The sequence below is a fragment of the Pongo abelii genome, chromosome 9 (genome assembly GCF_028885655.2).
Source record: "Pongo abelii isolate AG06213 chromosome 9, NHGRI_mPonAbe1-v2.0_pri, whole genome shotgun sequence".
NCBI lineage: Eukaryota > Metazoa > Chordata > Mammalia > Primates > Hominidae > Pongo > Pongo abelii.
Window position 1 is genome coordinate 9,443,812 of NC_071994.2, and position 28,000 is coordinate 9,471,811.

Consider the following 28,000-nt stretch of genomic DNA (forward strand, 5'->3'; position numbering starts at 1 on the left):
GACACACACACACGGGGGAAAGAGCTTTAATCCTATAAGGCAGAAGAGTATTTACTCTTTCCGGGTGAGTGGAATAGAATGAGTTCTCCACATTTCTCAAGGATAAGTGGGGCTATTACAGGGACAACCCTTTGGCAGAGATATCACCCTAACCCTGCAAAGACACAGCATTCTCAGGTGGAACAAGAATAAACAGTGATATGATTTGGCTCTGTGTCCCCACCCAAATCTCATGTTGAATTGTAATCCCCAGTGTTGGAGGTGGGGCCTAGTGCAAGGTGCTTGGATACTGGGGGTGGTTTCTAATGGTTTAGCACCACCACCCTAGTGCTGTCTCGTGATAAAGAGTTCTCACGAGATCTGGCTGTTGTAAAGTGTGCGGCACCTTCCTCTTCACTTTCTCTCTCTCCTGCCAGCCATGTGAAGATGTGCTTCCTTCCCCTTTGCCTTCTGCAATGATTGTAAGTTTCCTGAAGCCTCCCAGCCATGCTTCCTGTACAATCTGCAGATATGTGAGTCAATTAAACCTCTTTTCCTCATAAATGACCCAGTCTCAGGTAGTTCTTTATAGGAGTGCAAGAAGGGACTAATACAGAGACATTTTAAGGGGCAGATTGGGGATGGGAAAGGAAAACAGTCTCTCCTTTGGTCCCTGGGACTGGCTTCTCCTGGCTTTCTATGCATTTCTAACGCAGATTGGCTGTTTCTGGTGGGGTTTCCCTCCAAGCAGCCCTGGCTTGTGGGTGGCTCTCTATAGGAGCCATGATGTTTTCAGTGACCTTTCCTCCAGTTCAGCACCAGTGTCCCCAAGGGCTCCTGGGAGAAGCCCTCAGGGGGCCGTCTGGACATCAGCTCAGGTGCTGCTAGCAAGCACCAGGCTCCAGGCAGCTTAGATGGTTTCTTTGAGGGGAGATGCTCTCAGCTGCTGAAGAGAAATTTCTTCACTCTTCTCTTCTACATGTTTCTTGGAAGAGCCTTCTTTGACCCTGTAGAAATGAAAAGGCAGAAGGCAGTGGTGAGGGGCAGGCGGTGTGCATGTCATGGGGAGGGTGGTGCCATATGCATGGGGTGCAGCTCCACCCTCCTGAAGCCAGAAGGGAAGTAGATGCTGCAGTGGCCCCTTCTCCAGATTCTCTCGGGCACCCCGGCAGCCACCCTCCTATTTTCCCTCTAGCTTCCTCGTTGCTCTATCCCTGGGGTCTTGCAGCTGGCAGAGGCTGGCCTGTCTGGAAACAGACTTGGAAGAGCTGCAGGGTCAAGGAGTTCAACAAAGAGTCTTACAGATGAGGACCTAGAGGCTGGACATGTGCCCGAGGTCACTTGGCTGGAGAACAGGGGCCAGCAGACACCCCCAGGGACTGGGCACTATTAGCACCCTTCTTCTCCCACCCCAGGAGGCAGGGAGGGACAAAGATTGGGGCTCTGAGCCACTCCTGCCCTGCCCTGGTTGGCTCTTCAAGAAGTCAGGGGAGGTTGAGGGTAGTGGGGGGCTCGCCTGGACTTTGAGGCCCCCTCAGTCCCAAATAGCCCAAGGCTACCCCACTGGCTTTCTATCATTTGACCAGATCCAATTTTGCCTTTTTTGAGGGGGGAGGTAGAAATGGGGGTCTTGCTATGTTGCCCAGGCTGGTCTTGAACTCCTGGGCTCAAGCGATCCTCCCGCCTCAACCTCTCAAAGTGCTGGGATTACAGGTATGAGCCACCATTCCTGGCCTATCACCTTAAAAAAGAACCCTCTGGTCTTTGAAATGATTTATGTTCTAATTCCTTCCATTTATTTTCATTTTTGTATTGTGGACACTGATAACTGTTTTCCCACTGAATTATCTTAGTTTTTTTAATCTTCTTTTTTTTTTTTTGTCTGAGATGAAGTCTTGCTCTGTCGCCCAAGCTGGAGTGCAGTGGTGCGATCTTGGCTCACTGCAACCTCTGCCTCTTGGGTTTAAGTGATTCTCCTGCCTCAGCCTCCTGAGTAGCTGGGACTACAGGCACACCACCATGCCCAGCTAATTTTTGTATTTTTAGAAGAGACAGGGTTTCACTATGTTGGCCAGGTTGGTCTTGAACTCCTGACCTCATGATCCACCTGCCTCTGCCTCCCAAAGTTCTGGGATTACAGGCGTGAGCCACCGCACCCAGCCTGTTATCCTCTTGTTTTAATAGTTTCATATCTTGCCCATTTCACCTGTCTACTTTTAGCTGGTTCCATTTTTGGATTTTTTTCAGCATTCATACTGTTTTATCAATGTTTCTATCCTTGCTTTTTAACTCTTCTATTTATAATATTTTAGTGGATTGGCTTAATCTTCCCACTCCCCCACCCCAACCCCGCTGAGACGGAGTCTTGCTCTGCCGCCCAGGCTGGAGTGCAGTGGTATGATCTCGGCTCACTGCAACCTCCACCTCCCAGGTTCAAACGATTCTCCTGCCTCAGCCTCCCAAGTAGCTGGGATTACAGGCACCCACCACCACACCTGGCTAATTTTTGTATTTTTAGTGGAGACAGGGTTTCACCATGTTGGCCAGGCTGGTCTCAAACTCCTGACCTTAAGTGATCCACCCACCTCAGTCTCCCGAAGTGCTCGGATTACAGGTGTGAGCCACTGCATCTGGCCCATGCATGCACTTTAACATTCCGCCTCTCATACCCTCATCCTCTCCAAGCCCCGCTCAGCACGCAGATGAAGCCTGTCCTCCCCCACTTGGCCTGCAGGGAATAAAGTGGACAGGGACAGGGGAGGATATGAGGCTCTCGTAGTTGTCCAGACAAGAGACAATGGTGGCTTGATGTAGGGCCATGGACACAGGGCTGGAGAGAGAATGACAGATTTAAGTCTATTCTGGAGGCAGAAATGATAGGACTTGGGCTGGGCGTGGTGGCTCACACCTGTAATCCCAGCACTTTGGGAGGCCGAGGCGGGTGGATCACGAGGTCAGGAGTTCAAGACCAGCCTGGCCAACATGGAGAAACCCCGTCTCTACTAAAAATACAAAAATTAGCTGGGCATGGTGGCACGCACCTGTAATCCCTGCTACTTGGGAGGCTGAGGTAGGAGAATCACTTGAACCCGGGAGGCGGAGGTTGCAGTGAGTCACGATCGCACCACCGCACTCCAGCCTGGGTGACAGAGTGAGACTCCGTCTCAAAAAAAAAAAAAAAAAGAAGAAGAAAAGAAATGATAGGACTTGCCAAAGAATATATCCTTGATCTCTTGCAGTGCAGCCTTGGCCCATGGCTCAGGTTAGAGATGGGATGTTTATGGGAGTTATTTCAGGGTTGCAAACACAGCACCTATACAGGCCACTGGGTACAGATGGCTCCACCTTTGGGATCAAGCTCACCTTCAGCGAGGGTTACAGACGGGCCCTGCTACTGTCCCTGTCACCATTCCCGCAAACTAAGGGTCTTCCCTGAGCCCACTGTTGCTGGGAAATGCCGCAAGAAGCAGCCAGATCAAATCCCTTCTTGAGTTTGTTTTAGAAACATTGTCCAGGGCGTTGCTGTCACCTTAATGACTTTTCTAATGAGACCCACACTTGAAGCCAAGATGATCTTAAAAAAAAAAAAAAGGGGGGGGGCCAAGAAGTGAAGAGAAACCTCTCCTAGTGCTAAATGCTAAGGAAAGCTTCACTCTCCTGAGGGACTGGTATTCGTTTTCCTTTCCAAGAGCAGCCATGAATGGGGTCTCCCTTTCTGTTGTGAGGAAGCCCAGAACCAAATTTGAAGCCTGCACAGCAACCATGGGGGCCTGTCTTTGCTTCAGTTTCCCCCGCTCTCCTCTCCCCACTTCTCTGCCAGGTCTCACTTCCAACCCATGTGTTTCCTGGTTCACAGTTTATTCTTTTTTACCTTCGTGATTGGGTCTGTTCTTGGGGAAAGCTAAGCCAGTGTAGATGGAGGTGGGGGAGGCATCTCACAGCTCTGGTGCGTCCAGCCAGGATGTTTCCAATGCGCAGGAGTGGGGAGGGCACCCCATTTGCCCCCCAGTTATTTCCTGTAACTTTCGGCCTCTTGGTGCTGGAGGCCCCTCACCTGCTCTCCATGGCCGCGATGGTCTCCACCAGGGGCGCGTTGCGGGTCTCGGTCAGGAAGCAGACGGCCAGCCCTGCAAGGATTGCGGTGGTCCCAAAGCTCACGGGTGGCAGGATGGTGCTGTATTCCCCAAGTGTGGTAACCAGGGGCGCCGCCAGGCCTCCGAGGCGGGCATGGACCGAGGCAAAGCCCATCCCCATCTGCCTGTGGGAGGTGTATGGATGGGTCAGTACAGTGACCTGCACCCCTAGGGGCCCAAGAGGGCCACGCCCTGAGTGTCAGAGGACAGGGCAGGAGGGACCAGGGGTCCTTCCTCGGTGAGCCCAGCAGGTCTCAACCTGCAGCGTCTACCCCCATGCACCCACCTGATCTCCGTGGGGTACAGCTCGCCGGTAAACAGGTACACACAGATGAAGGAGCTGGCCAGGCAGCCTTTGCCCAGCGCTGCCTGGGCTGTGCGCAGGATCTGCATGCCTAGACAGGGGAGTAGGGTGCAGCTGAGGAGGAGGGGAGGAGAGGGAGGCCCAGGGTGTAGTGGAGAGGGGTGGAGTCTCAGGAGGGGATAGGGCGAGGCAGGGGGAAGAGGCAGAGCCCACTCAGAACCCAGAGGAGAACCAGGATTTCCACCACCTCCCCTTCCCAACTGTTCCTAGGACCTAGGAGTCCCCTGACTGCCCTTCTCTGACTTCTCCCTCCTTGCTCCTTTATTTGCATCTGTCACCAAGTCCTGCTGGGTAGGCAGGTGCTTTAGAGTCAGGCCTGGGTTCAAATCGCAGCTCTCATCCCACTGGCTGACCTAGGTCAGTGTTTCTTACCCCCTCTGCACCTCCCTGTCCTCATCTGTAAAATGAGGAAAATAGCAGCACCTGCTTCATGGGGTTGGCGTAAGCTGGACGTGATGCAAGCGGTGCAAAGTGCCCATTAAATGTTTGCCATTGCCTTCATTTTCTTTCTTTCTTTTTTTTTTTTGAGACAGAGTCTCTCTGTCACTGAGGCTGGAGTGCAGTGGCACAATCTTGGCTCACTGCAACCTCTGCCTCCTGGGTTCAAGCAATTCTCCTGCCTCAGCCTCCTGAGTAGCTGGGATTACAGGTGCACACCACCATGCTCAGCTAATTTTTGTATTTTTAGTAGAACCTGGCCATGTTGGCCAGGCTGGTCTTGAACTCCTGACCTCAGGTGATCCACCCGCCTTGGCTTCCCAAAGTACTGGGATTACAGGCATGAGCCACTACGCCCGGCCCATTGCCCTCATTTTCAATATGCTTCTCCTGCTGTTGTTTATAAATAGCTAAACCCCTATTCAAACATCCAACATTAGGACAGTAGTCAAGGAAATGATGGTGCCTTCTCTGGCTGGGTGGTAGCCCTGGCTGCACACTGGAATCAGGTGGGGAGATTTTATAAAACACTCACACCTGGGTCTTACTCAATACCCACTCTAGCAAGACCTATTGGGGATAGGCTCAAATTTGGGTATTTTTTAAAGGTCCCCAAGAGGTTCTATTGTGAAGCCAGAGTTAGAAACACCAATCTAGATGAAATATTATCTAGGCTGGGTGCAGTGGCTCTCGTCTATAACCCCAGCACTTTGGGAGACCAAGGCAGGCAGATCACTTGAGCCCAGGAGTTTGAGACCAGCCTAGGCAACATGGCAAAACCCTGTCTCTACACAAAAATACAAAAAATTAGCCAGGTGTGGTGGAATGCACCTGTAGTCCCAGCTACTCAGGAGGCTAAGGTGGGAGGATTGCTTGAGCCTGGGAGGTCGAGGCTGCAGTGAGCCATGATTGTGCCACTGTACTCCAGCCTGAGCCACGGAGTGAGACTCTGTCTTAAAAAAGAAAGAAAAGAAAGAAAAAGAAAGGAAGGAAGGAAAGGAGGGAGGGAGGAAAGGAGGAAGGGAGGAAGGGAAGAAGGGAGGGAGGGAGGAGGGAAGAAGGGAGGGAGGGAGGAAGGAAGGGAGGGAGGGAGTGAGGGAGGGAAGGAAGGAAGGAAGAAAGGGAGGGAGGGAGAGAGGAAAGGATCATATAGTAATAAAAAATCAGGTCAATGAGGCCAGGCACAGTGGCTCATGCCTGTAATCCCAGCACTTTAGGAGGCCGAGGTGGGCAGATCACTTGAGGTCACGAGTTTGAGACCACCCTGGCCAAAATGATGAAACCCCATCTCTACTAAAAATACAAAAATTAGCCGGGCGTGGTGGCACACATCTCTAATCCCAGCTACTCTGCAGGCTAAGGCAGCGGAATCGCTTGATCTCAAAAAAAAAAAAATAATCAGGTCCAGGAAACATTTGTGCTAACATGGAAAAGAATGTGTATGTTTCAACATATAATGAAATAAGGGCATATTATTATATATATATGTACACATGCACATATATACATATATATGTATGTATCCTATTTACATTTTTGTATGTATAAACATATAAAATATCTCAACTATGCTAAATACAAATCTATAAATAGGAAAAAAGATTGGAATGAAATAGGCCAAGACACCAATAATAACATTTATCCATTTTACAGGTGAAGAACTAAGGCACAGAGAAGTTGGACAACTTGCCCACAGCCAAGGCTGCAGTCACAATGGGCACATGGTTTGGCCCATGCTCTCTGTCGCTGCTATTCAACCCTGGCATCTTGCCGGACTCACTGGACAGTTTGTAAAATATTGAGGGTTGAGTCCCACTCCTTGAGATTCCTAGGGCACTGGCATGGAGCACCTCGGCCCTGGGAGTTTTCAAAGCACTCCAGGTGAACGTCATTTTAGCCAGGTTTGCAAACCACTGTTCCAGGGCCAGTCCAGCTGAGGTTTGAATCCTAACTTCTCAACCCTTGGACATGCTGCCTGCTCAGACTTCGGGGAGCCGCACACACTGCTGGCCACACCAAGCCAGCCCCTGTGCTCTCCAGCTGCTTAGCTGCCCCTGTCTAACCTCCCTGGCCACAAAGTAGAAGCTCTGAGGGCCAAGGCTCAAGGCCTCCACCTGCCACTAATTGCCACTGGGCACTAAGTGCTTAATACAAACTCTAGTAATCAACAGTTGCTTTCTTTTTCTTTCTTTTTTTTTTTTTTTTGTGTGTGTCTCGCTCTGTCTCCCAGGCTGGAGTGCAGTGGCACGATCTTGGCTCACTGCAACCTCCACCTCCCAGGTTCAAGTGATTCTCCTGCCTCAGCCTCCCAAGTAGCTGGGATTACAGGTGCACACCACCACGCCCAGCTAATTTTTTTGTATTTTTAGTAGAGACGGGGTTTCACCATGTTGGCCAGGCTGGTCTCAAACTCCTAACCTCAGGTGATTCGCCTGCCTTGGCCTCCCAAAGTGCTGGGATTACAGGCGTGAGCCACCGTGCCCAGCCTAACAGTTGCTTTCTTTTCAGATCCAGAGACATACCCCTCAGCCTTGCTGCCATGTGAAATTTGTTGTCTACCAGACCCCAGAGGCTCCCAGTTCTTGGTGTGCAGCAAGGGCAGAAGTGGGTGACTCACCTTCTGGCACAAACATGTTGGCGATCACCATGAGCCCGGCCAGGATGAGGAAGGAGGCCACTGTGGCCCGGCGGCCCACGTAAATCATGGTGGCGGTGGCCACCAGCATGGCCGGGATGTCGACGATTCCAAACAGGGCCTGCACCAGGTATAGGCTGAGCCCAAACTTCTGCAGGTCCATGGCCAGGCCATAGTAAGCCACAGAGTTGGAGAACCTGGGAGAGGCAGTGGAATGGTCCTTGTTCACCCTGTAGTTCACTGTTCTGAGCCCAGGGGCGGGGACACAAAGATGGATGACACAGGATTCCTCTCCTCAGGGAGGTAAAATTCCCTGACTTTCCTTAAACACCCCTTCCCGGTCTCCTAAGTCTCTGTCTTTAGCATTAGAGCTCAGACCCCTCCCTCCACATCCCTTTCCACCACCCACTCCTGGATCCAGTGCATGGGTTCTGGAGTGTGTTTGCTTTTCTCTGCAGTACCCACCTCAGCGCCGAAATTAAGGCAGTACTAAAAAATAAAAAGAGAAGAAGATGGAGGAAGGTCAAAGGACACAGGAGCCAATGTGGAAGAGCTCCCAATGGCCAAAGCTGGAGCAATTTGGGAAATAAGGTAAAGAATGTAGTATCTACTAAATAAAGGAAAAACATTGTTGAATTATAACCCAAAGTATAAACTACATGGTTATACATGGGCCTATATAAATAAATGATTTCATAAATAAGTCTTTCTTGAAGAAGAACTCCAAACAATATGTGTAAATACTCCACTCCTAGGCTGGGCGCGGTGACTCATGCCTGTAATCCAAGCACTTTGGGAGGCCAAGGCGGGTGGATCATGAGGTCAGGAGTTCAAGACCAGCCTGACCAAGATGGTGAAACCTCGTCTCTACTAAAAATACAAAAATTAGCCAGGCACCTGTAATCTCAGCTACTCAGGAGGCTGAGGCAGAGAATTGCTTGAACCCGGGAGGTGGAGGTTGCAGTGAGCCGAGATCGCACCATTGCACTCCAGCCTGGGCAACAGAGGGAGAATCCATCTCAAACAAAACAAAACAAAACAAAACAAACAAACAAACAAAAAAATCCATTCCTTCAGGAGATGAAACTGTTTCCTTCCCCTTGAGTGTGGACTGGACTCACTTTCAAATAATAGTGTATGGAAAGAGGCTGCTCACGGTGGCTCACACTTTCAATCCCAGCACTTTGGGAGGCTGAGGTGGGTGGATTGCTTCAGCCCAGGAGTTCAAGACTAGCCTTGGCAACATGGTGAAACCCCATTTCTACCAAAAGTACAAAAATTCGCCAGTCTCATAACCTGGTCTCAAAATAAATAAATAGATTAAAATTTAAAAGTAAAACAAGAATATGGAAAGAGAACATTATTAACTTTACAGTGGAGAAACCTGGTAGACACTACCTTAACCAAGGGATTAACTTCAAAATCACCAGTAATCAGTCATGTTGACATCACATATGCCCTCATATGATATGATATGATGAGAAGGTCATATCACCTCCATGTTTCTCCTTTCCTAAATCCACAATCCCAGTTTAGTCATGAGAAAACCATCAGTCAATTCCAAATTGAGGCCAGGCGCAGTGGCTCACGCCTGTAATCCCAGAACTTTGGGAGGCCAGGCCGGTGGATCACCTGAGGTCAGGAGTTCGAAACCAGCCTGACCAACATGGTGAAACCCCATCTCTACTAAAAATGCAAAAATTAGCCAGGTGTGGTGGCATATGCCTGTAATCCCAGCTACTTGGGAGGCTGAGGCAGGAGAATCCCTTGAACCCGGGACGCAGAGGTTGCAGTGAGCCAAGATCATGCCATTGCACTCCAACGTGGGCAAAAAAGAAAAAAACATTCAAATTGAGGGACATTCTACAAAATACCTGACCAATACTTTTCAAAACTATCAAGGTCATGACAAATAAGGATAAGACTAAGAAACGGTCACAGATCAAAGGAGACCAAGAAGACATAATAACTAAATGTAATGGGATATACCAGCTGGTGAAATCCAAATAAATCTCTAGTTTAGTTAATAGTAAATTACCAATCTTAAATTATTACTTTTGACAAATGTACTAAGGTAATTTAAGATGATAATATGAGGGGAAACTGGGTGAAGTGGATACAGGAACTCTCTGTACTATCTTTGCAACTTTTCTATAATTATACATTTATAGAAGAATAAATATACATTTATTCCCAAATTTTATGAAGAAAGATAAGCTAACAGAATATATTTAAGAAAACCAATATCCAGAAAATAAATTTTATCCAGAAAAAAATATATACGTGTTTGTGTGTGTGTATATATATATATATATAAAATATATTTTTTTTTTTGAGAAGGAGTCTCACTCTTTTTGCCCAGGCTGGAGTGCAGTGGCACAATCTCGGCTCGCTGCAACCTCTGCCTCCCAGGTTCAAGCAATTCTCCTGTCTCAGCTTTCCAAGCAGCTGGGATTACAGGCGCCCGCCACCACACCCAGCTAATTTTGTATTTTTAGTAGAGATGGGGTTTCACTGCATTGACCAGGCTGGTCTCGAACTCCTGACCTCAAGTTATCTGCCCGCCTCGGCCTCCCAAAGTGCTGGGATTACAGGCATGAGCCACCACGCCTGGCCAAGAAAAAAAAATTCTTATGTAAGGCAATAAGAAAAAAGATAACCCTGTAGAAACATTGGCAGAAGTCTTGGATAAGCATTTCATTAAAAAAAAGCTATCCAAAATACCAATAAGTTCATGCAAATACTTTTACATTCTTTAGACATCAGAGAATTGCAAACTGGAAATCACAGTACAATATCACTACACACTCACTATAATGGCTAAAATTAAATTACAGACAATACCAAGTGTTACTAGGGATGTGGAACAAGTTGAAATCATATGCTTCTGATGAGGGTGTGAATTGGTATAACCACTTTGGAAAACTGCTTGCTTCTATTACAGAGAACCACACCCATACTTTATGATCCAGCAATTCCAATCCTAAGTATGTATCTGACAGAAATGCAAGCGTGGGCCCTGCACAGTGGCTCACATCTGTAATCCCAGCACTTTGGGAGGCTGAGGTGGGAGGATCGCTTGAGCTTAGGAATTTGAGACCAGCCTGGGCAACATAGTGAGATCCTGTCTCCATATTTAAGAAAGAAAGAAAGACAGACAGAAAGAGAGAGAGAGAAAGAAAGAAAAGAAAGAAAGAAAAAGAAAGAAAGAAAGAAAAGAAAGAAAGAGAAAAAGAAAGAAAAAGAGAAAGAAAGAAAGGAGGGAGGGAGGAAGGAAGGAAGGAAGGACAGACAAGTGTGTTTTTTCACCAAGAGAAATGTACAAGAATATTTATAGCAGCACTATATGTAACAGCCCAACCTGGGAAAAGCCCAATATTCTTCAGCAATAAAATAGGTAGGCCAGGCGCAGTGGCTCACGACTGTAATCCCAGCACTTTAGGAGGCTGAGATCTGCGGATCACAAAGTCAGGAGACTAAGACCATCCTGGCGAACACGGTGAAACCCCGTCTCTACTAAAAATACAAAAAATTAGCCGGGTGTGGTGGCACGCGCCTGTAATCCCAGCTACTCAGGAGGCTGAGGCAGAGAATCGCTTGAACTCAGGAGGCGGAGGAGGTTGCAGTGAGCTGAGATGGTGCCACTCCACTCCAGCCTGGGTGACAGGGCAAGACTCCGTCTCAAAAAAAAAAAAATTAGTAAAGTTTCTGTATCAGTTTCCAATTGCTGCTATAACAGATTACCACAAATTTAGTGCCATAAAACAACACAAATGTATTATCTTACACTTCTGGAAGTAAGAAGCCTAACGTGTGTTACTGAGCTAATGTCAGAGTGTGGGCAGGGCTGTGTTCCTTCTGAAGACTCCATGGGAGAATCTGTTTGCTTGCCTTTGCCAGCTTCTAGAGGCTGCCTGCATTCCTTGGCTTGTGGCTCCTTCCTCTGTCTTCAAAGCCAGCAGCATACAGCATCTCCAAAGGTCTCACTCTCACTCTGACCTTCTTCTTCCACTTGTAGGGACCCTTGTGATTGTACTGGGCCCATGCAGATGATCCAGGGTAATCCTCCATCAAGATCCTAAGTTACATCTGCAAAGTCCCTTTTGCCATAGAAGGTAACACATTTATAGATGCCAGAGATTAGGATGGGGACGAATGTTACTTACTGATTTCTAGTAATATATATGTTATATATAGACATAGATATATTTTCTGGATATGGTTTTTTGTTGAATATTGGTTTCTGCAAGTATCTTATTCTACTGCATACCTTGCTTTTTAAAAATAATTTTTATTTTGTAATAAATATATATTTACAGAAAAGCTATAAAGATTCAGACATCTTTGGGGGTCATTATTCTGTCTACCACAAGTAGTATATTCATACCATGGATTGTTATACATGAAGAAAGAATGAACTAAATTACATATGACAACATGGGTACATCTCACAAACAGTATAAATTACAAAAACTATGTAGCTCAAGTTATATAAAGCTCAAAAACAGGCTAATGTAATCTGTGGCATTAGAAGTAAGGATAGTGATTCCCTTAGGGGAGGGTAATGACTGAAGCAGACATGGGGGGTGGGGTTTCTGGAGGCTGATCATATTCTGTGTCTTGACCAGTATGTCATCAAGCTGAGCCTTGTGCATTTTTGCATGCATGTTATACTGCAATAAAAAATATATGTGGGCTAGGTGCGCTGCCTCATGCCTGTAATCCCAGCATTTTAGGAGGCTGAGGTGGGCAGATCCCTTCAGGTCAGGAATTCGAGACCAGCCTGGCCCACATAGAGAAAACCCATCTCTACTGAAAATACAAAAATTAGCCAGGCATGGTGGCACACACCTGTAGTCCCAGCTACTCAGGAGGCTGAGGTAGGAGAATTGCTTGAACGCAGGAGACAGAGGTTGCAGTGAGCTGAGATGGCACTACTGCACTCCAGCCTGGGTGACAGAGCAAGACTCTGCCTTGAAAAAAAAATTAAAAAAAAATAATAAAATAAACCTATATGTGGGAAGAAGAACTCCAAGATGGTCCATCAAATTCCTGGCCCAGGTGTACACAAACCTTCTCCCAGTTATTCAAACACAAATCTAGGTGTTGTGAAAGGATTTTGCAGATGTAATTAAGGTCCCAAATCACTTGACTTTAAGACAGAGATTTTTCTGGGAGGGCCTGATCTAATAACATGAGATTTAAATCTGGGTCTAGAAGTCAAAGACTGGGAGTTGGAGATTCAAAGCATGGGAGACATTTGATATGAAGAAGATGTTACTTTGAGATGGAGGAGGCCACTTAGCCAGGAATGTAGATGGCTTCTATGAACAGCCTGTAAGGAAATGGAGACATAAATCCTACAGCTGCAAGCAGTTAAATCAAACCAACAATTGAAATGAACTTGGCTGTGAATTCTTCCCCAGAGCCTCCAGAAAGGAGGCTTCATTTCAGCCTCCTAAGAGCCTGAGCAGAGAACCCAGCGGGCACTTCTGGCCTGCAGAATTGTAAGCTCATAAATGGGTGTTATTTTAAGCCATTAAGTTATGGTGATTTGTTATAAGCAATATAAGACTAAAACATTACACAAAAAATAAAGTGGCCATTGAGAAATTTGAGGGACACTCAGTCAAAAAACCACCAGGTTTACATTCAGTTCTTTGGCTTGTTAACGTGTCTGCTCACCTAGGAGGAAAGAAGGGGGAAAGGCTCCTGAGAATGTGAGCTCTAGAAACAGAGTCTTCCCAGAGACTGGACCACGACCAGCCAGCATCGCCACTCAGGCGAGATTGGCAGTGGCAGGGAGAATGGACCAGACATTCTCTAAGATTCCTTTTCGTCTTATAATTCTATAGCTCACAATATTCTAAAATTCATTCATTCATTCATTCATTGGTTCATTCACTCATCAAATATTTATTGCAAAGCTATCACATGCCAGAAGCTGGTTACATGTAATGTTGTAAAAGTTTTTACAGATGTGATTAAGTTATTAAAAAAACAGAAGCAGAAGAGGTAGAGTATTAATCCTTTTTTCTTTTTTTTTCTCTTGACACACTCTGTCTCGCTCTGTTGCCCAGGCTGGAGTACAGTGGCAAGATCTTGGTTCACTGCAGCCTCCTTCTCCCAGGTTCAAGTGATTCTCCTGCCTCAGCCTCCTGAGTAGCTGGGACTACAGGTGCGCACCACCACACCTGGCTAATTTTTATATTTTCAGTAGAGACAGAGTTTCACCATGTTGGACAGGCTGGTCTCGAACTCCTGACTCAGGTGATCCACCCACCTCGGCCTCCCAAAGTGCTGGGATTAGAGGCATGAGCCACCACACCCAGCCCCCATTAAATCCATTTCTATAAGAACATGTGTGTGTGTAAGTATGTGGGTGTCATGTATGTACTAAGATCTACAAGGATACAAATTCACGCCTGACAGAAATGGGAGATGGGGGATGTTCAGAGGTGGAAGGGAGAGTAGGTTGAGACGGACATGCACTTATGTATCTGATAAGAGAAAACAACTCATATTCAGGCACTGTTCTACCTGCTTTACAGACTAATTTTCACAACAGCCTTATGTGGTAGGTTCTATTATGATGCCCATGTTACAAATGGAGAAACTGAGGCACAGAGCGGTTAAGTAACTTGTCAAGGATCACAAAGCCAGTAAGTGGCAGAGCTGAGATTCAAACCAAAGGAGCACGTTCGAGTCCTGCTTCTTAACCAACACACTACACTGCCTGTTTCTGGATTGTTTGGGGGAAAAAATGTTTTTAACAATGTGTATGCATGCTTCTCAGAATTTAGAAAAAAACCACAAGGTGGCTCAAACCTGTTATTCCAGCACTTTGGGAGACCAAGGGGGAGGATCGCTTCAGTCCAGGAGTTCTAGACCAGCCTGGGCGACATTGCAAGACCCCACCCCATCTCTATTTTTAAAAATTAGCCTGGGCTTGGTGGCAGGCACCTGTAGTCCTAGCTACTACAGAGGCTGAGGTGGGAGGATCGTTTGAGCCTGAGGTCGAGGCTACAGTGAGCTATGATTGTGCCACTGCACTCCAGCCTGGGTGCCAGAGCAAGACCTTGTCTTAATCAAGTCAATCAACCAGTAAAGAAAAAAATCCCAGTTAATTGAAGGCATTTACAATAGGGTTTGTGGAAGTTTGTGAAAGTTCACTAGTTCCTAACACTTCCTCTTTCTCCTCCCCCATCCTTTTCGAACCCCAGGACTCCCCATCCCCACCTCACCCCAGACACACTGGTGAGGAAGGGGTGGGGGGGCACGCTCGCCGCCTCCCGCTCCCCAAAGCCAGGACTGTGCAATTGATCCAAGGCGCGAGCCCGGCGCGGCTCCCAGCCAGCAGCGAAGCGAAACATTTGGACATGGCCCCGATTTTCCGGGTGCGGTTGGTAAGTCCCGGCGTGCGCGAACCAAACCTGCGGTGCCCGGGGCAGCTTTGAGCGGGTCGGGTCGGCTCCATGGGAGAATGGCCCCACCTGCAGGCAGAGAGCTCCGGATGGCTGCCGAGTCACTTTCTCAACAAAAACGGGCTTTTGCTTACTCTTTCCAGAAGGATCCAAGAGAGGACTTTCAGCTCTGGAATTTTGAACTCAGGATCTGTTTCTCCCTCGCGGAAAGAGGAAGGTGGACCAAGGGCAAGCCCAGGCCGGCGGGGCTACCGCAGGAAGACGCCCATTCCTGGACCCGGGTTCGCAGGAGACCCCTCACTCTCCAGAGCCAGAACTGCGCTGCCTGCCACCCTGTTGGGGACAGAAGCCCTCACAGCCTCCCAGAGTCGGGGGCCGTCCCATCTTCCCAGTACACAGGGGTCACAGCCCCAAATCCAAACCGGAGGAAAGACTATATCCCAGAGCTTCCCAGGGGGCAACCTGTGGTTTAAGTGCTTTATGTGCCTTAACTGGTTTTTGTTTTTGTTTTTGAGATGGGATCTCGCTCTGTCACCTAGACTGGAGTGCAGTGGTGCAATCATAGAGCACTGCAGCCTCAAATTCCTGGGCTCAAGCAATTCTCCCACCTCAGCGTCCCAAGTAGCTGGAACCACAGGTATGCCCCTCCACCCCTGGCTAGTGGGGGGTCTCCCTATGCTGACCAGGCTGGTCTGGAACTCCTGGGCTCAAACAATCCTCCCTCCCGCCTCTGCTTCCCATAGTGCTGGGATACACACATGAGTCACCCGGGCTGGCCTCATGTCTTAACTCTAGATCCTCACAAGGACCTTACAGAAGTAGGAAAGAGGCCCCAGGAGGCTGGGCTCCCTGACTTGCTCAGGTCACATGGATAGTCTGGCCTCAGAGCCCACCTGATATCTACTAAAAGGGACTCCCCAATCTGCTACAGAAAACAGATAGTTCCCCGTCTCTACTAAAAATACAAAAATTAGCTGGGTTTGGTGGCATGTGCCTGTAGTCCTAGCTACTTGGGAGACTGAGGCAGGAGAATCGCCTGAGCCCAGGAGGCGGAGGTTGCAGTGAGCCGAGATAGCACCATTGCACTCCAGCCTGGAGACAGAGGGAGACTCCGTGGAAAGAAAGGAGAGGACAGGAGAGGGGAGGGGAGGGGAGGGGAGGGGGGAAGGAAGGAGAGAAGGAGAGAAGGAAAGAAAGAGAAAGAGAGAGGAAGGAAGGAAGGAAGGAAGGAAGGAAGGAAGGAGATAGTAATTCATTGCCTGCGCTCCCTGCTACATAAGTATCAATACCAATTATTTAAATGTGCAGGAAATCCAGTGGAATGAAATCAACACGGTTGTTTTTTATCAGCCCTTCCCCTTAGGATTTGTCAGCTTCCAGTTGGTGGTGCTACTGCACATGGGCTGCCTTTGTATTTTTGTCCATTTCACATCTTCAGGCCTGTGAACCTGTTAGGTATTCCCTCCTGCCCACCTTGCAAAGCAAACTTGATTAACCATCTTTTTTTTTTTTTTTTTTTTTGAGATGGAGTCTCGATCTGTCGCCCAGGCTGGAGTGCAGTGGCATGATCTTGGCTCACTGCAAGCTCTGCCTCCCGGGTTCACGCCATTCTCCTGCCTCAGCCTCCCGAGTAACTGGGAGTACAGGCGCCCGCCACCATGCCCGGCTAATTTTTTGTATTTTTAGTAGAGACGGGGTTTCACCGTGTTAGCCAGGATGGTCTCGATCTCCTGACCTTGTGATCCGCCTGCCTCGGCCTCCCAAAGTGCTGGGATTACAGGCATGAGCCACCGCACCCAGCCGATTAACCATCTTTTAAAACCAGTCTAAATGCTGTCTCCTGCCTGAAGCCCTCAGCAGCCCCAACTAGCAGAAATGCTGTTAGGATACTTGTCTCACTGAATGGAAATTACGATTTTCCTGTCTGTCCCCTTCTGGATCCCGAAGTGTTTTTTCCAGAGTGCGACACTTCCCAGAATTCACTGGAGAGCCAGCCCAAAGGGCATACATATCAGGATGAGACAAATTACATTCTGGAAAAGCTGCCTTGGTGATTCCAATCGTCCTCCCACCCGGGTGAGACCCACTGCCCAGAAGTGGGGTTCCTGGGTTGGCACGATATCTCATCTGTCACCACATCTCAGCATCCAGCAGAGGCCGAGTGCTGGAAAAAGGGTGTGGGAAGAGATTGAGTTCACACGGCTCACCTGCTCATTGCATTAAGAGTATTTCAGAACAGAGTTTTTCAGTGGGGGCAGAGAGCATGCCCCTGCCTCGGGTGAAAGACTTGGGCATGAGCCTGTCACCTACCAAATCACCATGAGACAGCACGTGACCTTGCGGATGGCCGGGGTTCGGAAGAGGTCCAAGATTGAGTTGGAGGTGCGGACACTTGCAAACTCGCTTTGGATGTAGGAGCTCACCGCCTAGGTGAGAAGAGTCTGCTCAGGGGAAGCGAGGGAGCTCGGACCCCACATCCCTGCTGAGAACCCCTTCATCTGTGTGGAGGAGAGCTGGGGTTGAGGCCTTTGGTGAGGTGGCTGGCCCTTGTCTCCGCTCCATCCAAGGACTGATGGCACTTGAGGGGCTGTTTCCAGGGTGTTGAGAAGCTCCAACACGAACTCCAACACTACTGAGGTTCTGTGGTTCTAGAGGGCCTCCCATCCCATTCCTGGTATAGACTCGGAGATTGAGTCAGATAAGACCAGGGGTTCCAAGTGGTTCTGCCACTTCCTACTGTGTGTTCTCAGGCAAGTTACCTGACCTGTCCCCACTTCAATTTCCTCTTTGTCAAAAATGAGACATGAAATGAGATTACATACATAAAGCTCTTAGCCTAGTGCCTGGCATGGGGCTTGAGAAATGATGCTTATTGATAATCAATGGTAACTATCTTATAATAAATGGTATTTATAATGGTGCTTTTGTTATTGATTCCCCAGTAATTTTACTGTGTGGTTGCTATTTTAATAATTTTAGTTTATTATTTTATTAAAATTTCAACTGGATGTCAAGGTTAATAGGGTTATTTCCTAATTACAAAGATGGATTGACTGATGAGCAAAGCAGTTAAATTATTTATCCTAAATCACACAACCATTCAATACCTAAACAACATCTTTCGCACATCAGAACTCTGCCTGTCCTGTTTATTCCCAATGTCTACACCTGGATGGCACGTGAGTCCTGGGAAGTTGCTAAATTCTAGTACAACTGGAGGTTGCCAGCAAGACTGAAGACTGTTCCCACCCTTCCTTCCTCCCAGCTCGCTTACCTCCTTGGTCAGCCTTTCCCCTTCCTCCTTCCTCCCGTTCATTGCAGCCACCTTCTGCAGATTCTGTACAGCTAACTGGGACTTGCCATGCAGGAGGAGCCAGCGGGATGACTCTGGAAGCCACCTGGGATCGAGAGGAGGAAGAAGCATCTGGGGCTGGGTAGAGCTCATTATATTCCCCAAACCCAATACCCCCTTGTCCACCTTTTTTCAGACCCAAAAAAGATGACCTGTCCTCCTGTCTGTAGCATCAAGAAGTCTGGGGGCCATGCCAGCTTCCCTTTTTTTGCAGTACATCATACAGAGACTCACTGAACAGTATTTAAAGACTACAGAGGACTTGGCCAGGCACCGTGGCTCACACCTGTAATCTCAGCACTTTGGGAGGCCCAGGAGGGTGGATCACCTGAGGTCAGGAGTTCGAGACCAGCCTGACCAACATAATGAAACCCCGTCTCTACTAAAAATACAAAACAACTAGCCGGGTGTGGTGGTGTGTGCCTGTAATCACAGCTATTTGGGAGGAGGCTGAGACAGGAGAATCGCTTGAACCTGGGAGGTAGAGGTTGCAGAGCCGAGATCGCGCCACTGCACTCCAGCCTGGGCAACAGAGGGAGACTCTGTCTCAAAAAAAAACAAAACAAAAAACAAACAAACAAAAAAACTACAGAGGACTTAGGATTTCAACAGACCCGTGGCTTTTTTTTTTTTTTTTTTTTTTTTAGACCAAGTCTCACTCTGTCGCCCAGGCTGGAGTACAGTGGCGCAATCTCGGCTCACTGCAACTTCCGCCTCCCAGATTCAAGTGATTCACCTGCCTCAGCCTCCTGAGTAGCTGGGATTACAAGCACCCACCACCATGCCTGGCTAATTTTATTTTATTTATTTAATTTTTTTTTTTGTAGAGACAGGGTTTCACCATGTTGGCCAGGCTGGTCTCGAACTCCTGACCTCAAGTGATCTGCCCACCTCAGCCTCCCAAAGTGCTGGGATTACAGATGTGAGCCACCACACCTGTCCCAGACCTGGTTTTGAATCTGGTTCTGACCCCAGCTGTGTGGCCTTGTGTGAGTCATGGGCCCTCTCTGGGCTGTGCTTCATCACCCTCTTTTATATGCCCCAGTTATATTCTTATAACTTTATAAGCACTTAGAGTACTTATGAAGTGTTGAGGGATGCGAAGGAGTTGATGAAGGCAAAAGCTCTTGGGATGTTCCAGGGCCCCACACGAATGCAAGGGATTTTACCAGAGCGTCCCAGTAGCCATTCGTGAGGACCTGAGAGCTTGCAGCCTCCATGAACGCCTGCCATCCTTTGTGTCCCCTGTCAAGTCCAGCAAGCCCCGGTCACTGCACACCCCAACCTCTCACAGGGCCAGGTGAAGACTCGGCCACACAGGTGCACCCTCCCCCACCCCACTCTGTTCAGGACATACCAAGAATAAAGGAAAAAGATCAGGAAAGGAGCAGAGACGGCAAACTGCAGGCACTGCCAGGGGCGAATCAGGTAGGCTACCCCAGCCAGGATGAGCTGGCCCAGGGTGAAGGAATACCCCAGCAAGATACCCGCCACAGTCCGACCCCGGGTGGGCATCCACTCCACAACTGGGGAGAAAACAGTGACATGCAGTGGCATTCAGCTACGCATGTGGTTAATTCACCGCACCCCCCTTATGATTCTGACCGCTTAAACTCATTCCAGAGACCCGCTGAGACACAGGCAAAGATGTCCCTACTGTACTCCAGATAAATTCTAAGTGGATCAAAGAACTCAATAAACAATAAAACCACAACAATGCCGGAAGAAATCATGGTAGATTATTTTACAATCTTAGAGTAGGGAAAGGCTTTTCCAAGAAAGTCACAAAATCCAGAGGCAATAAAAGGGGAGGTTGACCAACTTGGAGTTGTCAAAATAAAAAATGTCTGCATTGGAATAAAACAAAACAAAACACCATAAGTCAAGCCATAACGTCAACAAAAAATGTAAAAATATAGTTGTAACCCAACTAGCAGATAAAGGACTAATTTTGGGCTGGGCGTGGTGGCTCACTCCTGTAATCCCAGCACGTTGGGAGGCTGAGGCAGGCGGATCACTTGAGGTCAGGTGTTTGAGACAAGCCTGGACAACATGGCAAAACCCCGTCTCTACTAAAAATACAAAAATTAGCCGGGCATTGTGGTGTGTGCCTGCAATCCCAGCTACTTGAGTGGCTGAGGTACGAGAATCGCTTGAACCTGGGAGGCGAAGGTTGCAGTGAGCTGAAATTAATTGGACCACTACACTCCAGCCTGGGCGACAGAGCTAGACTCTGTCTCAAAAAATAAAAAAAGAAAGAAAGAAGAAAGAAAGATTAATTTCCCTAATACTGAAAGAGTTTTCACAAATCAATTAGAAAACAGCCAACAAGCTAAAAGGAAAATGGGCAGAGGTGCTCAACTCCATGCAAAGACAGAAAATACTAATTTTCATAAATAGCAAAACTTGTAACAACCTGAATGTCCATCTATAGGGTACTGGTTAAGTAATGATGACACACCCTTACGAGGCAGCTGTAACAAATTAATGAGGAAGCTTCTTCCCAATGGGCAAGAAGCCTGTGCGTCCAGTCCTTCAGCAAATCCTTCAGAATTAAGCCAGAATCGGCCGGGCGCGGTGGCTCAAGCCTGTAATCCCAGCACTTTGGGAGGCCAAGGCGGGCGGATCACAAGGTCAGGAGATCGAGACCATCCTGGCTAACACGGTGAAACCCCATCTCTACTAAAAATATGAAAAATTAGCCGGGTGTGGTGGCGGGCGCCTGTAGTCCCAGCTACTCGGGAGGCTGAGGCAGGAGAATGGCATGAACCCGGGAGGCGGAGCTTGCAGTGAGCCGAGATCGTGCCACTGCACTCCAGCCTGGGCGACAGAGCAAGACTCCGTCTCAAAAAAAAAAAAAAAAAAAAAGAATTAAGCCAGAATCTGAGCTCTCCTCACTGCCTCTGCTGCTGCTACCGTGGCCGGGTTCAACCTGGTCTCTTGCTTGATGACAGCAGCAGCCCCTTAACCGGCCTCCCTGCTTCTGTCCTGGTGTCACATGGCAGCCAGATAGATCTTATCAGATCTCAAACCCTAAATCAGATCGGGTCTGTCCCTGGTCAAAATCCTCCGGTGGCTCTTGTCTCATTCAGAGACAAAGCTGAAGTCCTAGAACGCTGGCCACAAGGTCCTGCAGAACTGACCTCCCCTGACCTCACCTGTTGCCCACCTCCCAACTCTGCTTCAGCCACAGGGCCCTCCTTGCTCTTCGCCCTGGGCACACTTTCCCCTGCAGGGCCTCTGCCTGGCAGTTCCCTCTGCCTGGAATGTTCTGCCCCAGAAACCTGCAGGGCTCATTCCCTCAACTCCTTCCAGTTTTGCTCAAAATGACCCCTTTTCAGTGAGTCTTTCCCAAACCACGCTAATTAAAACTGCAGACCCCTCCCCTCCAACCTGGCCATTCTTTGTGGGATTTTTTGTTTGTTTGTTTTGTTGAGGCAGAGTCTCACTCCGTCACCCAGGCTGGAGTGCAGTGGTGTGATCTCAGCTCACAGCAACCTCCACCTCCCGGGTCAAGCAATTCTCTTGCCTCAGCCTCCCGAGTAGCTGGGATTACAGGCGCCCGCCACCACACCTGGGCTAATTGTTTGTATTTGTAGTAGAGACATGTTGGCCAGGCTGGTCTCAAACTCCTGACCTCAGGCAATCTGCCCACCTTGGTCTCCCAAAGTGCTGGGATTACAGGCATGAGCCACTGCGCCCGGCCAACCCGGCCATTCTTATCCCCTTTCCAGGCTTCGGTTTTCCTCTGTAGCACTTACTGTCTTCGAACATACTATACAATTCGTTATGCGTGCTGGTGATATCTCCCCTCGCTAGAACATGGACTCCAAGGAGCAGGGCTTTGCTGTATTCACCGCAACCTCTAGAGCCTCTCCTGGCACTAGGAGGCCCTCTATCAGGCAGTGGACCAGTGACAGCTTGGTTAAGTGAAAGAATCAAGATACAGAACAGTGTGCACAGGAGCAAACATGAGGGGAGGCATATACATATGGGGGGTCACTACACTTCTGCGGTGTGACCCGAGGCAGGGCATGGCCTGTGGTGGGAGCTCCAGGGCACTCGATGGAATCTCTACAAAGTCGTCTTTACAGGCTGAGATGTCCCAAGACAGTACCCGGCCTCTCCAGCCTCAGGAGGTGTTAAGAGGCTGGGCAGTCTCTGATACGTGTGTGTGTGTGTCTGTGTGTCTGTGTGTGTCTGTATGTGTCTGTGTAGGTGTTAGAGCCCATTCCAGCATGAGGTGGACCTCAGACACCTGTTTCAAGCCATGGCTGGATGCCCACCCTGCAAAGTAAGCTGGGTAGGCTGGGATTGGCTGAGATCCCGCTGTGTGCTGGGAGAGGGAGGGGAGGTCAGGTGTGTTGGCCTGGTGCGTCCTGGTTCTCTGGTCCCAAGATTTCTCCCTGACCCCTGATATAAAAGATCCATCCTGTCTTTGCACATCTGATGGTGGCAGCAGTTTCCGTGCCCAGTGGTGTCCCCAGGAGCAAGCTAAGTAGTTAAAATGAAGCCTAGGTAGGTGGCAGGCCTGTGCCCTGGGTGGGCTTCCTTCTGCCCTGCAATGCTTTCTCCTAGGACCACCCAGGGGCTGCCCAGAACCAGCCTAGAGTGAGGACTGAGCCTGCCACTTATCACTTGGGGGCACAACACTCCAAGCTGGCATCCAGGAGCCAGGTCTCCACCATGAATCTGAGGAATCACCAGCCTTTTTAGAGCCACACAATTTCAGGGCTGGCTGCAGCCCTGGGGACCATCATGGCTCACTCCTCTCCTGTGTCCCAGTGGCCTCTGTGTCCCCACACTAAGCCTGGAGACAATAGGTGCTTAGTAAGTGGTTATTGTTGGCTAATTCACAAATAAAATAAACCTAACCCTCTCAATTTACAGATGAGTACACTAAAGCTCAGACCTGGGAAAGGCCATCCAGGGACTCCCCACCCACAGCCAGCGGGGCCACCACTACCCGGGAGCCGAGGTCCCCCAAGTCCAGAACTCTGGCGGGAGGCTTTGGGTTCAGGTTGCTGGATGAGAATACCAACAATACAACATGAGAAAAATGTCCAATGACCCTCGACGTTGCACCCCCCTGTCCCCCCGCCCCCGCCCCCGTCCCGCTCTTTCAGGAGCCCCCGCCCTTCCTGGCCTTTCCTCGGCTGGACTCACCCAGGGAGAGGGAGTTGAGGATGATGCCAGAGAAGGTCATGCCCATCAGGAACCGGAAGACGCAGTAGGCACTGAAGGAGCTGAAATACGCTGCGGCGGCCCCCGAAGCTGCCAGCTGCAGGTAGGACCAGACCAGGGGGCCCTTGCGGCCCAGCCTGAGTCCAGAGGACGGGCACAGGCATTAGGGTTTTCAGAGGCAGCAGCAGCATCCCCCAAGGAACAAATGGGCAGCCCACGCCTGCCCCTTCCACCCGAGCAGGGGGGTTATCAAGGCAGTCATGGGGAAGATGGGGTACCCCGCGAAAGCCACCCCTCCAAAACAGAAACTTGAAACTGCTGGGACCCAGGCTTCATGGCAGAGGTTGGTCACAGACAGAGGGACATAGTGTAGAAGGAAGCTGGCGAGGAGATTTAGTCCAGGCTCGAGGAAAGGCAGGGATTCTGCAAAGCCCCAGAGGGGCCTGTGGCAGCTGGGGAGAGGTCACCTGAGCACTGTTCTGGCTGGAGGGAGGCCTTGAACCAGAACTCACAGCGGGTGAGCCCTTGGCCAGTCCCTGGTGTGGGAGCAGGAGCCCGGGTGGAGTCATTACGTGGACTAGAGGGTTGCCATGCCACAGAGGGGCCCAAGGACAGGATGGCAGGGTGATCTGCCCTGTTTGCAAACGAGGGTCCAGGGCCAGAGCGCACAGCCCCAACTTGGCCAGGAGGGAAGCAGGCCAAGAAGGGAGGCAGCTTTTCTTCTCCACACACTCCATGATCCACTCGCTCGCTCGCCCACTCACTCACTCGCCCACCCGCCCACCCACTCGCCCACCCGCCCACCCACCCACCCACCCACCCACTCACCCACCCGATCACTCTCCCGCCCACCCACTCACCCACTCTCCCGCCCACCCACCCACCCACACACCCACCCAATCACTCTCCCGCCCACTCACCCACCCACCCACTCACTCACCCACCCACTCACTCACCCACCCACTCACCCACCCACCCACTCACTCATCCACTCACTCACTGACTCACCCGTTCACTCATCCACTCACTCACTTGCCCACCCACCCTCACACCCACTCACTCACCCACCCACTCACCCACCCACCCACTCACTCATCCACTCACTCACTGACTCACCCACTCACCCACTCACTCACCCACGCACCCACCCACCCCACCCACCCACTCACGCACCCACCCACCCACCCACCCACTCACTCACCCACCCACCCACTCACCCACTCACCCACCCACCCACTCACTCACCCACCCACTCACTCACTCATCCACTCACTCACTGACTCACTCATTCACTCATCCACTCACTCACCCACCCACCCACCCACTCACTCATCCACTCACTCACCCACCCACTCACTCATCCACTCACTCACTGACTCACCCGCTCACTCGCTCGCCCACCCGCTCACTCGGTCACTCACCCGCTCACTCGCTCGCCCACCCGCTCACTCGCTCAGTCACTCGCTCACTCGCTCAGTCACTCGCTCACTCACTCACTCACTCATCCGCCCACTCGCTCACTCACTCACCCGCCCGCCCGCTCACTCGCTCACCCGCTCACTCGCTCGCCCACCCGCTCACTCGCTCAGTCACTCGCTCACTCGCTCACCCGCTCACTCGCTCGCCCACCCGCTCACTCGCTCACTCACTCACCCGCCCGCCCACTCACTCGCTCACCCGCTCACTCGCTCGCCCACCCGCTCACTCGCTCAGTCACTCGCTCACTCGCTCACTCACTCATCCGCCCACTCGCTCACTCACTCACCCGCCCGCCCACTCACCCGCCCGCCCGCCCGCTCACTCGGTCGCCCACCCGCTCACTCGGTCGCTCACCCGCTCACTCGCTCACTCACTCGCTCGCCCACTCACTCACTCGCTCGCCCACTCACTCGTTTCTTCATGCATTCTTTCATTCACTCATTCACTGTGACACAATGTTCATTGATCATTAATCACCTCTAAGTGACAGGCCTGAGTTGAGGGCTGGTGACAAACAAGACACTCTGGATAAGACCCAGGCTCACATGTAGAAGACCAGGATGTATCATGACCCTGTGTGATGAAGGCCTGAGGCGTGTGGCACAGGGAGCCATCTACACTCCAGAGTGTGGGGTGGAGTCCGGGAGGGCCCCCCAAACCTGAACTGAGAGAAGGGCAGAGGAGAAGGGAGAGGGGAGAGGGAGCGAAGAGGAGGAAGGGGAAAGAGGTGCAGAGAGAGAGACGTGGGAGCCAACTTCAGAGCTGGCTGCACATCGCTGTCTGTCAATAGGGGTCAGTTAGGTGCAGTGCTCACACCTGTAATCCCAGCACTTTAGGAGGTAGAGGGAGAGGATTGCTTGAGCCCAGGAGTTCGAGACCAGCCTGGGCAACATAGTGAAACCCTCATCTCTACTAAAAAAAAAAAAAATTTTTTTTTTAATTAGCTGGGTGTGGTGGTGCATGCCTGTAGTCCCAGCTACTGGGGAGGCTGAAGCAGGAGAATCATTTGAGCCCAAAAGGTCGAGGCTGCAGAGAGCTATGTTCGTACCACTGCACTACAGCCTGGGTGACAGAGCGAGACCTCACCTCTAAAAAATAACGGGGAACAAGTTAGGGTTCGTACTGGCTCATTCATACAGTGGGATGTAGTGTAAAGACTAGGAGGAATGGGACAGCTCTTTCTGAAGGAATAGGAGAGGCCTCCAAAGTGAAGAAAAACCTGGGTGCAGGACCACGTGGGGTGTATGCCAGCATTTGCATAAAAAAAGGATGACCAGGCCTGTCAGCTCAGCTACTTGGGAGACAGAGGCAGGAGAATTGCTTGACCCTAGAAGTTTGAGACCAGCCTGGCCAACATAGTGAGATCTCATCTCAAAGAAAAAAATGAGGGCACATGAAGAAGAAAACAAATACAAAACAGGAAAAGAAGAATGGGGGAATGGAACATATACACCCACTTGGTTGACTGCATAGAATCATAAAATGTCTCTGGTAAAAGGCATAGAAATCAGGCTGCCTCTGGGGATTACTGCAAGGAGGGGCACAGGCAGGAAAAGGGTGATCCCCGGCAGGCTCTTCTGTGCCTTTGGGATTTGAAACCATGTGAATGTACTATATGCATTATCTGTTTAAAATGCACAAATCAACTGTAACAAAGAAAAATGAATGCAGAGGCCTAGGCTTTCTGGCCCACACTGGGTGGCTGGGGCCCTTATCCCCATGGGCTCACCTGTCTGCCAGGCTGCCAAACACGGCAGCCCCCACCAGCACCCCGGCCATGTAGACGGACTGCGCCAGGTCTCGGAGAGTGCGGGCCTCACACACCAGATCCCACTGCAGGGAAGACGTGGGCGCTTCAGACTGGGCCTCGGCAACAGCCCCCCCACGCACCCAGCCCCTTCTGACCTCCATCACGATGGTGGACGGGAAAACACTGCGGTTATAGACCCAGCCGTCCTTGCAGCCCTCCGTGTCCGCGCCCGGGACGGAGGAGTTGGGGCTCAGCAGGGCCCACTGAGGCTTGGTGAAGCGCCGGCAGGGCTCAGGGGCCCCAAGCTGGTCCAGGGGTATGGTGGCCCTCAGCCAGGCCCCCGAGTCGTTGGTGGAGGCCTCAGCGTGGTTGGCAGGGCCCCGGCAGTGGTGGGGGGAGGACAGCAGCCGTGAAGTTCTGCAGGAAGTTGTGGCAGGCCAGCAGGCCGCAGGGCAGCAGCAGCAGGGCCATGTGGATGAGCTGGAAGCGGCCCATGCCGCCCAGAGCATCCAGCAGGTCTGTGAAGGCCATGGCCCTAGGCCTGACCTGAGGCCCAGCCTGCCCGGCTTTATGTAGAGAGACCGGGAGGGGCCCTGGGACGGGGAGGAACAGGCCGGGGGTGAGGACTGCAGACATCCTGTGCACCCTGTGTTGGAGGGTTCAGGTTACACCCCATAGGAGGGTTCAGGTGTCCCCACATCTGCAGGGCTCCCCTCCCCCATGCCCTTTCTCTAGCTCTCTCCATCTCTCACCCCGAGGACTGAGTCACAGCCTACCACCCATATCCGCAGGTCCAGCCGCCCTGCCCACTGCCCTCACCGGCAGGACCCCAGCAGTGAACAGAGCACCATCACCTTTCCCTGTCCTCCAGAGGACACCGAGGCATGTTCAGGAGCCCCGATTCCCGCCTTGGCACATGGGACACAGTCCGTCACTAGGCTCCAAGTCGCAGCGGGAGCCCTAAGTGCTGAGAGTTCAGAATAATGGGATGCAGTGTTTACAGCTGCTTACCCTTCCCCCACTTCCCGAGAAAGCGGGGACTTGGCTGCACAGGTGACACTTGGGAAAAAGCCCTTTTAAAACGCCCAAATAGGCCAGGTGCAGCGGCTCATGCCCATAATCCCAGCACTTTGGGAGGCCAAGGCAGGCAGATCACCTGAAATCAGGAGTTCTAGACCAGCCTGGCCAACGTGGTGAAACCCTCTCTCTACTAAAAATACAAAAGTTAGCCAGGTGTGGTGGCGGGCACCTGTAATCCCAGC

The 28,000-nt window shown here is 50.5% G+C and overlaps 1 protein-coding gene across 1 annotated transcript; it reads right to left on the reverse strand.

The window, feature by feature from the left end:
• Positions 1-2: 2 nt before the first annotated feature.
• On the reverse strand, positions 3-28,000 carry LOC100444149 (solute carrier family 22 member 20). The gene is given in 11 exon segments (XM_024255613.2): positions 3-986; positions 4,034-4,237; positions 4,399-4,507; positions 7,532-7,746; positions 17,284-17,399; positions 18,248-18,371; positions 19,683-19,851; positions 23,492-23,646; positions 26,718-26,821; positions 26,894-27,139; positions 27,141-28,000. Coding segments are annotated over 11 exon segments (1,773 nt in total). The 5' UTR covers positions 27,375-28,000; the 3' UTR covers positions 3-889.